This window comes from Camelina sativa, chromosome 9, assembly GCF_030686135.1.
Source record: "Camelina sativa cultivar CO46 ecotype springtype chromosome 9, ASM3068613v1".
NCBI classification, from domain to species: Eukaryota; Viridiplantae; Streptophyta; class Magnoliopsida; order Brassicales; family Brassicaceae; genus Camelina; species Camelina sativa.
Window position 1 is genome coordinate 24,084,242 of NC_141888.1, and position 14,562 is coordinate 24,098,803.

At 36.5% G+C, this 14,562-nt stretch overlaps 4 protein-coding genes across 8 annotated transcripts; 2 read left to right on the plus strand and 2 right to left on the minus strand.

The window, feature by feature from the left end:
* LOC104711244 (AT-hook motif nuclear-localized protein 8) lies at window positions 1-1,798 on the minus strand. Of its 2 annotated transcripts, XM_010427929.3 has the most exons (5): window positions 1,422-1,798; window positions 1,061-1,192; window positions 788-967; window positions 563-639; window positions 1-446 (listed from the first exon to the last, which is right to left on the minus strand). In XM_010427929.3, the coding sequence occupies exons 2-5, from the start codon at window positions 1,172-1,174 to the stop codon at window positions 428-430; spliced, it is 390 nt and encodes a 129-aa protein (XP_010426231.1). In that variant the 5' UTR covers window positions 1,175-1,192; window positions 1,422-1,798; the 3' UTR covers window positions 1-427. The 2 variants fall into 2 exon arrangements, with proteins under 2 accessions (XP_010426231.1, XP_010426232.1); XM_010427930.3 differs by lacking the exon at window positions 563-639.
* Window positions 1,799-2,230: 432 nt separating this feature from the next.
* LOC104711245 (uncharacterized) lies at window positions 2,231-4,325 on the plus strand. The gene is made up of 5 exons (XM_010427931.3): window positions 2,231-2,731; window positions 2,831-2,880; window positions 3,127-3,250; window positions 3,361-3,459; window positions 3,534-4,325. Exons 1-5 carry the CDS (start codon window positions 2,539-2,541, stop codon window positions 4,148-4,150), a joined length of 1,083 nt encoding a protein of 360 aa, XP_010426233.1. The 5' UTR covers window positions 2,231-2,538; the 3' UTR covers window positions 4,151-4,325.
* A 70-nt stretch (window positions 4,326-4,395) lies between these two features.
* LOC104711246 (vacuolar protein sorting-associated protein 29) lies at window positions 4,396-7,120 on the minus strand. Of its 4 annotated transcripts, none has more exons than XM_010427932.3 (4): window positions 6,655-7,120; window positions 6,111-6,272; window positions 5,561-5,698; window positions 4,396-4,813 (listed from the first exon to the last, which is right to left on the minus strand). In XM_010427932.3, exons 2-4 carry the CDS (start codon window positions 6,240-6,242, stop codon window positions 4,511-4,513), a joined length of 573 nt encoding a protein of 190 aa, XP_010426234.1. In that variant the 5' UTR covers window positions 6,243-6,272; window positions 6,655-7,120; the 3' UTR covers window positions 4,396-4,510. The 4 variants fall into 4 exon arrangements, with proteins under 4 accessions (XP_010426234.1, XP_010426235.1, XP_010426237.1 ...); XM_010427933.3 differs by having other exon boundaries at window positions 6,111-6,257; window positions 6,655-6,944; XM_010427935.3 differs by having other exon boundaries at window positions 6,111-6,257; window positions 6,743-6,942.
* A 4,049-nt stretch (window positions 7,121-11,169) lies between these two features.
* LOC104711247 (U-box domain-containing protein 39) lies at window positions 11,170-13,332 on the plus strand. Its single transcript, XM_010427936.3, has one exon. It carries the CDS (start codon window positions 11,480-11,482, stop codon window positions 13,115-13,117), a length of 1,638 nt encoding a protein of 545 aa, XP_010426238.1. The 5' UTR covers window positions 11,170-11,479; the 3' UTR covers window positions 13,118-13,332.
* The last annotated feature ends 1,230 nt before the right edge of the window (window positions 13,333-14,562 follow it).

Sequence of the window (14,562 nt, forward strand, 5' to 3'; positions counted from 1 at the left end):
TTTAAATTTCAAACTTATAAAACTTTTACTAAAATTCATAATACAATACCAAATTTTTATGAAACAACAAAACATTGTAAATAAAACTAAAAAAAAAACAAACAAACATACAATTTGTGATGTGCTTGTCTATTTACTGATTCCCTGATAGAGATGATACGAAGACGAGGCCACAAGAAAAAGTTCAAGAGAAAGTAAACTGTCCAAGATGCAACTCAACTAATACAAAGTTCTGTTATTACAACAACTACAGTCTCACGCAACCAAGATACTTCTACAAAGGTTGTCGAAGGTATTGGACCGAAGGTGGCTCTCTCCGTAACGTACCTGTCGGAGGTAGCTCAAGAAAAAACAAGAGATCCTCAACACATTTGGCTTCACCTTCCAATCCCAAATGATGGATTCGAACTCAGTCCTTTACTCATCTTTAGGGTTTCCAACAATGCCTGATTACAAACAGAGTAATAATAACTTTTCATTCTCCATTGATCATCATCAAGGGATTGGACATAACAGATCAATCTGTAATTGAAATACGAAGACAAAGATTCTAATGGCTCACATCAACTCAAATAGAGGCTTGTTAACGCTACTTTGTTTAGGTTTCTTTGCTTCCGCAACAAAGCTTCCCACTACAACCTATATATCAACATTACGAAGCAAATGAACATAAACCTATTAAACAGATTGTGATTATATTTGCGCTTAACCTATTAAACCATCTTCTTCCTAACTCGAATACAATGAAAAAGGCTAGGCTTCCGCAACAAGAGTTCACGTTTTGTACCTGGACTTGTGTTGCAGCTACAAGTGAACCAACAACACTGCCACCTACAATCCGGCCATCCAAGCTACCACTGCCATCAGGTCCAGCCAAAGAGACACTCAAGCTACCACTTCTGTTCATGGAACCATTTACCTCATAATTCAAGAACGAGCCTGAGAGAGTAACGATCTCAAATCGTCCCTGCAAAAAGAACATAATATACAAATCTCAACAACAAAGACTAAAGCTTAACACTAAAGACAGCCAAAAATTATAAAGAACATAATTTTAAACCTCATAAGAAACAGTTCCACCAGAATGAGAAGCTTGACGAAGCGTCACTCTACAAACTGCACCACTTGCAGAGAGAATACATATTGTTCTTGGCCCTTGATCCGAAAAAGCCATCACCTTTGCCGCTATGTCCTGAAAAAAAAATACTAAGTAAATTTCATACCAATTTAACAAAAGAACAACATCCAAAACTAATTCTGCCATCTAAATTCACTGAAACAAGACATATTACAATCTTGAAGCATGATACAGTCACATTTTGAGATTACTAATCTTGAAGCATGAAACAAAAACACATTTTGAGATTACTGAAACAGAATAACAACACTTTACCTCTTCTGAGATGAGATTTTGAGATTACCTTTGCCTTTGTTAACCGGAGATGAGATTTGCGAGCCACCCGAGACAGAGGAGACGAGAAGACGGCGAAATTGACGGAGACAGAGTAGACAGAGAGAACGCCGATGAGACAGAGGAATCACTGGGCTTCGACGAGGAGACACCGGAGATGAGATCGCCGTTTCGCCTTTCGTAGTTGGGAGAGAAGAACGGAGATGAGATCGCCGTCTAGGGTTTCGTAGTTGGGAGAGAAGAAAAATAAAAACTATGTCGACAAAAATTTTTGAGGAGACGAGAATTTTTGGCCACCGACCCAAATTTTTGCCCAATAAAAATTCTCCACGTCGCACAAGAACATCCTCAAAACTGTTCTGAAATAAGAACTGTTTTACCTGTGCTAAGCCCACTATTCATTATTTTGAAATATAAAAAGCCCAAGCACATAGGAGGTGTTCCAGCGTTAAAAATGGCCTAAGTGGTTAAAAATTTCAACGAATGGTTTGGAAATTAAAACTTACTCTGGTCGCCAAAAACTACAAATTCATTTAGGATAATACTTTTCAAACCAGAGAATTAGTACAAATCAAAATTCTAGAAATTTACTACCATTTATGCAAGTGATCCGTGGGAGGCATTTATGAATACCGAACTTTGTTCGTGGTCACAACGAGCACGCACACATACCAAAACTCAATAAAAAAACGCAAAAACGAAAGAAAAATTCAAAAAGAGAGAAAATTCTTATATACTAAAATAGAATAAATTTATTCGTGATAAAATAAATAAATAAATAAATAAATAGAAGTATTCAAACTATACAGTGAGACGAGCACGCACACATACATCTTAAAATTATGGAACAATTGTTTTTTAAATGTCCAATTATAAAATAATTCAAGACTATTTTTTTTTGTCAACTAAAATATCTTCTAAACAAATCTAAATTACAAAGAAGATTTAAAATAAAATAAAAAATAAAAGTTTTGGGATAATAGTCTCATCTCTCTCATCCACACTAATATAAATAGGATACACACACATTACAAGAAGAAAAATCCAAAATTATCTCTCTTTCTTTTTCCATTTTTCTCTCTCTCTCTCTCATCACTCAATAGTAGATCTTGATTGATCTGAAAAAAATGGTGAAGAAGCCATGGTCGTCATTACACGTTACGGGTGTATATGTTTTGATGGTGTTGTTATGTTGTTGTGTTGATTACAGTCTCTGTGAAAAGAAGATCAAAACCTATAAGCTCACCAGAGGAAACTTTAGTGTTACCTTCACTAACTATGGTGCTGTCATGACCTCTCTTCTCCTCCCTGACAGACATGGTCTCTCTCTCTCTCTCTCTTTCTTCCTTTCTCCCTCTCTGTCTCTTCTGATTTCTTTTTCTCTGTTTTAAATCTGATATTTCTTATGATGATTCACAGGAAAGCAAGATGATGTTGTTCTTGGATTTGATAGTCTTGATAGTTACAAGGTAATTTAATTACTTTTTCCTGATCTTTTAGTTGTTATCACATTTTTGGTCAAAACTTTGGGTTTTAGATAGAACTAGATGTTCGGCTAAAAAAGCATTGTCACGTTATTCGATATCCTTCACTTATATAATTAATCCAAAACCAATGACTCACAACCCACGTTGCTATATTAGGCGTTACTGTTAGAAATAACAAATTTAGTAATACTAATAATTTTCTCGGTTTTGGATATTATTTTATTGTAGAATGATACAACTTATTTTGGAGCCATAGTGGGAAGAGTGGCTAATAGAATAGGAGGTGCTCAGTTCAAGTTAAATGGTCAATTGTACAAAACCAGTCCCAACGACGGCTATAACACTCTCCATGGTATATTATTACTTTTTATCTCAATTTGATCTCACTCACTACTCCTTTGTTGGAAATTTCATTTATCTTTAAAAATGTTATCACCAATCAATCCTTTTTACAAAAATCAGGTGGTACAAAGGGATTTAGTGATGTGATTTGGTCAGTCCAAAGTTACGTTCCCACAAGCCACATTACTTTCAAATACAACAGCTTCGACGGTGAAGAAGGTAAAAAACCAAAAACTACCATCATTGTCATCCTTAAATTGAAATGTAATTTAATTTATGGTTATTTATTAAAGGTTTCCCCGGAAACGTGACGGTGAAAGTGACGTACATGATCGGAAAAAACATACTCGGAGTTAAAATGGAAGCAAAACCACTAAACAAACCAACACCAATCAACTTAGCCCTCCACACATACTGGAACCTCCACGGCCACAACTCCGGCGACATCCTCTCCCACAAAATCCAACTCCTCGCCGATAAAATCACTCCCGTCGACGACACACTCATCCCAACCGGCGAAATCACATCCATAAACGGAACACCTTACGATTTCCTCGAGCCACGCGAGATCGGGAGCCGGATCCACGAGCTACCCGGCGGCTACGACATCAACTACATCATCGACGGACCGATCGGGAAACATCTGAGGAAAACGGCGGTTGTGACGGAGGATATCACAGGGAGGAAGATGGAGCTGTGGACGAACCAGCCTGGTGTTCAGTTTTACACGAGTAACATGTTGAAACGCGTCGTCGGAAAAGGTAAAGCGGTTTATGGGAAATACGGTGGTTTGTGTTTGGAGACTCAAGGCTTCCCAGATTCCGTCAATCACAAGAATTTTCCGACGCAGATTGTGAGCCCCGGCGAGACTTATTTGCATGTTATGCTTTTCAGATTCACTGCTCATTAATCGGGTCGGGTCAGATCGATCCGGGTTCGGGTTTTTAGGGCTTTAATTTTCACGATTAATAATAAATTTGGGGATCGATTTTATTATGCTTTTTTAATCTCTTGTAGATGAAATAATTCGACAACTTCGTGGATTCGACAACTTCGTGGTAATAACAAAAAAAAAATATTCGACTTTTGCAGCAAATTATTTCAATATTATTTCTTTTTTTTTTCGTAATTTTTCATAATATTTGTACTCAGTGATTCAATTTCCAAATTGTTAAATTAAAAGATTATTTTTCACAAGAAAGTACCAAATTTTTTAGGAGTGAGTTCAGATAAAAACATAAAAAAGGTTTCAGGCTGTTTTAAAATTGGACTAGGGAGCAGAGTTGGAGGTGGGAGGTTTCTTGAACTCGATCTTGTCGACTTTAACCTCTCCATCGATTAGCTCATAGACGTAAACCACAGCTCGGAAACCATCGATGTCCATAAGGACAAAGCTTGGGTTAACGTCTTGGTTTATGCTGCTGTAAGCTCCGGTTGCAGATCCCGGGTTGATCACCACTCCTCCTTCGTGTTTGTAGGCTGTGAACTGGTGGGTATGGCCTGTTACAAGTATGTCAACGCCGAGTTGTCTCTGAAGCATGGCCAGTGAGTCTAGATCACCCCATGGGATCACCTGTACATACAACAAAATAGAGAGAAGCTCTTTTTCATACCACTGCAAATAAGTTCTTAAAAGTTTAACTAACCACTGCTTCCTAAGGAACATGGAAGAACCAGAAAACCAAATTTTATGATGACAAGACGTTGGTACATAGAAAAACAAACTTAAACGAGGCATCTCTTTCTTAGTTTAGTAACTTTAGTCTAAAACATTGACATGAAAAATCAAGGGTGCTTAAACTGACTTTCCCGTTTACTATTCTTTAAAACACGCATTCTTTATTATGAATAGGTAAGTATAGATTGGAGGCATCTAGACAAAAGCAATATATCATTGTTTACCATATGACAATGTAAAGACTAGAGAGAAAAACTATTTGATGTGACAGTCGGAGCCTGATTACATTATCATGCATACAGCAATAAGCGCGCAAAAACTGAAACTCACTAGGTAAGGGACACAAACCAACAAAGCAATGAGGTAAAGGCAAGCAAAATTTAGTTTTTAAATCGAAATTTTGATAAACAGATGGGGTATCATACAACTAGGGAGTATTCATATGCTACAAAATATGCTAGTGTCTAACTCGTAAAGCTCACTCACAATCAAATTGTGCAAGAGAAGAAAACTTCAATTTTATAATCTGCAAATTCTGATAAACAGACGGTGTAGTACTAGGGATTTTTTCATATGCTGCAAAATGCTAGTGTCTAACTCGTAAAGCTCGTAATGAAATGCGCAAGAGAAGAAAAAGTGAACCTGGTGGCCATGGCACAGTCCCAGCTTGAATTGCCCGATAGTCAAGGTTTTGTTCTCAGGGTATCGTGCATCTTCGTCAAACTCCCCTCGAACTATATGCAAATCAGGACAGATAGTCTTCAAGTAGTCATGGATTTCCTAAAACAGTCACAAATTGTTAAGCTTACCACAAACACATGAACCAGAAAAGACGATATATCATAAGAACAAATCAGGTCTGCAGCTTCTCTAAGATGGGTTATCAACTAAACACAACACCTCACAAACTTCTTTAACACATCTTCCAACTAAAGAAACATCATCGAATTCTCAAAAACAACTAATCGATTCTGAGTTAAATCACTTCACAATTCCATTGCTCAAGCAAATCTAAAACTAACACTGATCCAACCAAAGTCTCACACTACCAAGTAAGAATCAAGTTCGAAACAACGCACAAACAAGATAAACTTGTAGGATTCAGAACGAAAATAGACTCTAATTCAAAATTTATATGATCAAAATAAAGCATGATAGAGATGTAAAGATTGAAAATTTGAGAAAACCCTACTTTGATGCAGAGATTTCCAGTGCAGATGATGTGTTGAATCTTCCCGGGGACAAGCATTGATTTGAACTTAGGAGGTAGATCAGCTGCTCTATGGGGTACATGGAGATCCCCCAATGCCAATACCAACACCATTTCAAACTACTTCCACTAGAAATTATAAACCTTCAAAGAGGTAAGTAACCAATCAAAGCTCAAATTCAAAAATTATCACTTGTGACACTAAAGCATAAAGAATCTGGGTAGAGAAGCAGATCATATACCAAAAGTCAATGAGATCAAACGATTAAAAAAAAAAATGTGGAATAATTTCCAAATTCTTTCCAATATAATCACTAAACCAACGCGTTTCAGTTTGACTACAACTGTTAATTTTTCTTCATTCACAAAAATCGAACCTAAATTAAATTTAGTGCCAAAGCAAAGCAAAGCCAAAACAAAAAAAATGGTTTTGACACAATTAAGACAAAACCCAGATGTGATTTAACACAAATACTTCACCACTAGCTGCGTTGAAGAGACTAAAGGCTTGTTAATCGATTCTTACCTGAGAAGAAATACAAAGGTAGATGAATTTTCTTTCCCCCAAAGCCCCAAAGTTATAAGCGGCAACTTAAAGAAGATCGAGTTTTTACCAGATCAGGGGCTCCAATATATATATCGAATAAGATTCGTGATTGAAGACAATTTTTGTGTTATGTTCGTCAGGGGGATCTCAGCGATCGCCCATGAAAAAGATCCTTTATTTCTTCTTCTCTATCTCTCTCGGATGATCGCTCTTTAGAGTTTTAGAGACTGCGTTTTTTTTTTCTCAGGAAAAGAAAACATTAACTACACGGCGCCGTATGATACCCGGTTTCATCACATCCGCAAGCGAATTTGTAAAACCAAACCAAACCAACATTTAAACCGGACATAGACAGTGTTTAGAACAAATTTTATCATTTCCCAGTAAGTTGAAAAATTTTCTAATGATCATGGAGATTGATTCGGATGTAAAATTTGACATCACCATGGAATTAATTATACATGATCATATGAAAATAACAACAATTTAAAAGGAAGAAAAGTTATACCAATAAAACAAAGTTAAAGGGCGGATGATAGTATTGATTGTTGACAATGTTATATATATATATATATATATATATATATATATATATATATATATATATATATATATATATATATATATTAACAATAAAGAAATAAAGATAGATTCAAACAAGCCAATTGGGGAAAGAACTGTTAACATATGTAACCACATGCGGTTGAGTACGAACTTATCGTGCTAATCGATCCGCAAGCACATTTGCATTCCTGGAGATCAAAGTCAAAGAGAAACTTGAGAATTCCTCCATATCCACTTTGATTAGTGAGAAATTATAATCCTTTTCTTTCTGGGATTATAGTAATTTATACATTTTTATAAAAGTAAATCATTAAAAACAGGTAGTAATAATATTTGTTCTTTTAGTTTTTGTAATTTATTGTATAGTTTTTTTTTTTGTTTTTTTGATCAAACAGATGTTATCATTTCATTAAAATAGAAGGTAACATACAAGGGATAGAGTGTTTTTAGGATAAACATAAAGGGGTTTGCCCAAAGCATAAAACAACGAAGAGACATAAGTAGATAAGGATAATCGATAGTAAAAGCTTGAGAACTATGAACTACATGCTATGAAGCAAACTGGAACCTGTGAGATCAAGGCAAATCGATGTGAACTCCATGAGCAGGTCAATGGAGGAAAAGATGGCCATTGTCTTGGGTCGAAGACTATGTGGCGATGAAAGGGTCAAAGCTGACTATCTCACCGGAGTGAGGGGGGGCTACATTAGGTAGAGCTTTGATAAAAGGTCGAGCAAGGATAGAGCTCTGAGGGCCGATTGCTACTAAAGTACTTGCAGGTCCAAGGTTGAGTGAGAAGAGCTTAAAGAAGTTGTGGTAACCACTACTCCATAGAGTGGATGTCATAATGCCACTAATCTTCAAGTTTCTATGAAGAGGCTTCATAAAGTAGATGATTTGCGGTTTTGAGAGCTTTGCAATCAGGCGAGGTGGAGATAGGAGGCTGGTGAAGGCTCGGTAACCCCAACTCTGTATAGGTGGGATCATAATGCCAAGCTGTCTCCATCAAAGAGAGCATCCCTGGGAGATCCGACAAACACGGTTTTCAAAGGACTCTTATACCATTCTAGCAGCGATGGTGACTTAGGGATCAGAAGCAATCTTCAAACTAGTGATACCACTAAGCAAACCAAGCATTGACTAGGGTGGGAGAGAGTGGAGTTTAGACCAAACCTGGATTCACACTGAACTCGACACAAAAGGTTCTCAAGCAAATTAGAAGAAACCAATATTCTGCTATCGAGGGAGCCTCATCTTGACCAAGCAGAAAACATCGGTACTAAACCATTTGAACTTGATATAAAGCAATTATAGACGGGTCTGAGTAGGTTCCAGTGCAGGGATGAATCATATTCTAGGCAAAGTAGACTATTTACCAGGGTTTCGGGATAAGATTGGGGAGCAAACCTGGGCTAAAGAGATAATAAGGTTGGGACAGAGCAAGCCGGGGTTATGGGTTTCTTCGTCAAGATCTTCAATGGCTCCAGCGTCAACACAGAGCTCCCGTCCAGCTGCAGCCAAGTAAAAAATTTGGAGAGAGGATATAAATCCGAGGATCGGAGAGTTGTTAAGGTTGACTGTGGAAAGGGCCAGATCGAGAGATAGTCTCCAAGGTTACCAGGACATTCGGGAGGGGTATACTCATACAGTTGGGTACTCAGACGAGCAACCTCACCGAGTGTATAGTATAGTTTCCTTCTTACAAATATGTCTTTTTCACAAAAGAAAAATTATATATTTTTCTTACAGAATTAGTGATTAGTTGTATAATTACCTTAGGGTAATCTTACCATACAATTCTTTTAAAGATTTGTAAATAATGTTTGTAAGTGTTTACCTCTTCTAGGATTATATTATTACATACAATTATTTTTAGGATTAGTGATTAACTGTGCAATTTTATCCTTCATTTCTTTAGAAGACATTAAGTTTTCTGTCATAGTATTTAATTTCCAACTGAAAAATAACCTATATGCAGTAGTAAACAGTTGAATACACTGTAGATCACTTTTCTCAAATCGTTCTAACAATAATGTTGGGGAACAAAGAACACAAACAGTGACATCTAGTATGAGGGGGTTGACATTGTTACCACAATTTGTCTAGAAAAATCAGTCTTAAAATCGGCTACAGAAGCAGAGTCGACAAGGCGCTGATATGCTAAGCCTCTAAAATGAACAGAGAGTGATGAAGTCTCCGTAAAGCAACCTTCCAATCATCTAGAGGCAGACGACCAGCTTCCTCATCTTTATACATATCAAATGAGATATCCGTATAAATACCAGATCCGTTCCACGAATTTGTGTCTCTAAACATAAATTATAAGAACTCTTTTTTGGTATAAACAATGTATATTCTTGAATGTCTACAGGGAAGTAATTTTATAAATTGTGACAGAAATGGATGAATGCAATATGTATATTAATTATTAAATTTACGAGATTCAGTTGACAATTTCTATTATTATATTCTTTTGCTACAAACTTGTTTTTAATTCTCCACGTGATATTAAAAAACATTATGTACACCCCCTTGCCGATACATTCTGTCAAAGACTTGCCACATTTGGCCTACATAAAAGCTATAAGCCTATAAGGTTTTATTGTAATTTGTTTCTTATTTCATTATATTAAAAATAAAGAGAAAACTCGATTTGTGGTGGCCATGATCGATCTTTCTAATTGTTAGATATGTTGCGTCAAATATACTAGCTCACACTAAAAACAGTAATACAAAATTATCAGGAAAGCTTCAAGTTATAGATAATATTTTCCCACTATCCGCAAGAAAAAAAATATATATAATTGCCCCCTAGGTCGTTAACATGAAACAAAACGAACAAAATATGGCATGAAACATGAAACAGATGAAACATTTAATTTGTTGCATATTTCTTTGGCACGTAATTTTACAGCAACATGCTATATTTTATTATAAGATTCTATTATTTAATAAGTATTTTTTTAAAAAAAAGTTGTATCTTCATTTTCTATCATTGTCTTACTTAAATAGATTTTTAAGGTTTGAAGTTGTCTAACACCATTTCGGTGTTTGAGATTTGAAGTTCACAATCCGCATAGAATCAAGGTCAATCTCTTATGTTACATATTGTAAGTATCTTTGCAGTTTTCTTTTTTTTTAAAGAATGGCGTCAGACACTCAAAAGAATGGCAATCTGTCCAACATTTCCAAGAATATGTGTTGTTGCCAACAACTTGTTGGCAATGGCAGCTACTTTGTCGGTGAAGTCTCTTGATTTGAACATGTTATTAACATATAGATGTGCCTTGTTTATTGCTCAAACCGCTATGAGAGAGACAATCGCAAATCAATTGTTATATACCGTGGTCCGTGGGAGGAGGTCCAAGATGGTCTCCACGTCCAAATCTCTATTTAATTTCTTTGCTTTGTGAATCGTGATTGCTTTCTTCTTCGGGTATTGGTTTCTCTATTCCCCCTTGTGTTTGAATGATTTCTCTCAGAGGCGACGACAAACAAAAGCTTATATATCATTTATTTCATTAACAATATAGTCAACACAAAGCAACCATGAGAAGAAAAAAAATCTCTAATTCAATACCTTTTCTTATCTAACGGGGTAGAGAACTTGTAAACACGCCTTGAACTGTCATCACCTGATCATGATGCTGCGCATGAATCAATTCGATTTGTGTATATTCGTCAACGACAATTTACTTACATCTTACAATGATTCTGACTTACTAAACACAAATTGCACATAATCTATAGAGTTTTATATTTCCTCCCCCTCCGTAATCCTTATTTTTTTGTCCACTATGAGATTTATTATTCAATTGGTCTATAATTTTATTGTGGAAACTAAAACTGTCAATGTCATCTAGAAATGTCACGACACAGATGGTCATTATCCAATTTTCAAATTTGTTTAATCAAGCCACAGAAAAGAAAAAAAAAATTTAGATAAAATAGTTATGACATCAGTTATTGAAATTATTATCGAATATCCTATATTATTTTTATACGACAAAAAATCCAATCATTATCAATTTATCGTAATCATTAAATATACTAACTATGTTATATTAGTAAGAAAGAAAAAAAACGAGTAATTAAGAGTCTGGTTAGTAGTATCAACGAGAGGATCTTTTGGACTCGATCAAAAACCTCAAAACGTTGAAGTCAAAAATCTCTTACATTAACTTCTCAGATTTCGCTTCGTTGTTTCTTCGCTTCTTCAAGTTCTGTCTCTATCTCCAAAATGGGCGAGACCGGTAGACACAAATGGTTCTCTTTTCACCACCACCGTTCTGCCTCCGCCACGTCTATGCCTCAGCAAAACGACCCCGGCGAAACCCCGACGGAGTTCCTCTGTCCCATCACCGGTTTTTTAATGTCGGATCCAGTAGTCGTCGCCTCGGGTCAAACATTCGAGCGTGTCTCCGTCCAAGTTTGCCGTAACCTCGGGTTTGCTCCGAAGCTTCACGACGGGACTCAACCCGATTTATCAACCGTAATCCCAAACCTCGCCATGAGATCAACGATTCTCAGCTGGTGCGATAGAAACAAAATGAACCACCCTCGTCCTCCTGATTACGCTTACGTCGAAGGTGTTGTTCGTACCCGTATGGATACGGTTTCGGGTTCGGGTTCGGGTCCGGGTCATCGGATCTCTAAATCCGAAATCTTACCTCCGCTTGCTGAGAATTCCAATTCCAATTCCAATTCGAATTCGAATTCGAATTCGGATTACGATTCTGTGATGGGAGCGATTCGGTCTCGTTCAAGAAACGCAATATCTTCAAGCAATTCTCTTCCATTTCACCAAACCCGACCCGTTAATCACTCGACGACCCGGAATCCCACCTCGTTCTCTTCATCGGATTACTCATCGTTTCCTCCGATGTCACCGGAAGAAGAAGAGATCTACATCAAATTAAGCAGTGTAGACACAATCGATCACGAGCAAGGTCTGATTCAGCTAAGGAAGACGACGAGATCAAACGAGAGCACGAGAATCTCGCTTTGTACTGACCGGATCCTCTCGTTACTCCGATCTTTGATAGTTTCACGGTACAACGTCGTGCAGACGAACGCCGCCGCGTCGTTGGTCAACCTCTCGTTGGAGAAACCTAATAAATTGAAAATCGTACGGTCAGGATTCGTTCCTTTGTTGATAGATGTATTGAAATCGGGATCGACGGAGGCGCAAGAGCATGTGATCGGAGCTTTGTTTAGTTTAGCTGTTGAGGAAGAGAACAAGATGGTGATTGGAGTTCTCGGTGCGGTTGAGCCACTTCTTCACGCGCTTCGATCGTCTGAGAGTGAGAGAGCGCGTCAGGACGCGGCGCTCGCGCTTTATCATCTGTCTTTGATTCCGAATAACCGGAATAGGTTGGTTAAAGCCGGTGCGGTGCCGGTTATGTTGTCTATGATTAGAACCGGTGAATCGGCGAGTAGGGTACTTTTGTTGCTATGTAACATAGCGGCTTGTCCGGAAGGGAAAGGAGCTATGCTTGACGGGAATGCGGTGGCGATATTGGTCGGGAAATTGCGAGAAAGTGGTGGTGGAGTTGAGGCGGAGACGGCGGCGACGCGTGAGAATTGCGTGGGGGCTTTGTTGACGTTGTGTGTTGGGAATATGAGGTTTAGAGGATTGGCGAGTGAGGCGGGTTTGGAGGAGGTTTTGACGGAGATTGTGGAGAGCGAAAGCGGAAGCGGGAGGTTGAAGGAGAAAGCGGCGAAGATTCTCCAGACAATGAGAGGCGGAGATAGGGAGTTCGGTGAAGGTGCGGAGGCGCGTGAGTGGAACAAGATGTTGGAAGCGAGTGGGCTAAGCCGGTCTCAGTTTCAACAAGGAGGGCAAAAAGGGGGTTTCGCTTATTCCTCTCAGTTTTAGCTCTATTCAATTATTTTATTATATTTTCTTGCTCTTGAAAAGTAAAAACAATTTCTCAAAGGTTTTTTTTATTTTTTGTTTTTTCACTCTTTGTAATGTTTTTTTTGTTTGTGACTATAATTTTGGCAGTGAATTTGTATTCTAGTCTCCTTTGAGACTTTGACTTGTCCTTTCCAATGAAACGACAAAAAATTACAATGTTTGTATTAGAGTTACTCGTGTTTCATGGGTGGGTGACTTGTGTAAGGTCGTTGACAAATAAAGTCGTCTCAAGAAGGGGTGGTGTGTATATTGTCAATTATGTGTATCATCTCAAAACTGTGTACTATATATACATTTTTGGGATATTTATAAAATAAATTTTAAAATTAGCACCTATTTACAAGCATGTTATTGGTGTTTAATTTTTTATATATAAACTAAGTATTTTAAAAGGAAATAAACATAATTTACTTCTACGGATTTTCTTTTTTATTATTTTATAAGGAGGTGAATGAAGATGTATTGTTTTTTAAAAATTTGAAAAACTGATTTGATAAAAAGTAATTTTTAGTCTTACATACTATAACTAACTTTCACGGTTTTCTATGATGATTTTTTGCAGATTAAAATGTTTTGAACATGTTATGTGATCCGCCTAGCATGGCGGGTTTTGACTATAGAACCAACACTAAAACTATTAGTTTATTTTATATACTATAGATTTGTAGTCATAGTTTGGAAAATTAACTTATAAATTATTTATTATATGAACTACAAAATATTACACATACTACAACATATTCTTAATGTTCCAAACAAAAAAAAATTGTATACACATGAAAATATACACAAAAATATACACTAACATACCATATAGGCATATACCTCTATTTAATTATAGAAAACAAAACTAAGTATTTTAAAATTTTATATTCTATTTAATAATAAATTTAATGTAATTAGATTATAAACGGTATAAAACATAAGAAGAAGAAAAACATTTTAAATAAAATTATAAATTAATTAGATAAAATTTAATTAATTGAAAATTTGAAAACTAAATAAATTTAAAATTATTATTTAAAATATATTAGTTTATAATTTAGTTCCGCGGTGTAGGGCGGGTGAAAACCTAGTATATATTATTTTTGGGAAAAAATCTCAAAACTATTTATTTATCTGTAAGAAAAAATGAAGTGTTTATTGATATATCAAAACTTCAGTTTTTTCGGATATTAAAAAAAAATGTAAAATGCAAGATTTGGAACGTAGATTAGTTGTTGGTCATGTAATTTATAATTGTATGGTACGTACGTTACAAGTTAGACGAGTTTGAATCATCTACAAGTCGTTCTCCCTGAAGTCATGTGATCCAGTCACCAACATGCGCGATTCGTCATGCGAACACGTCATACCGACATAAACCATACATTCCCTATTTATATAATTATATGTTTACGAGA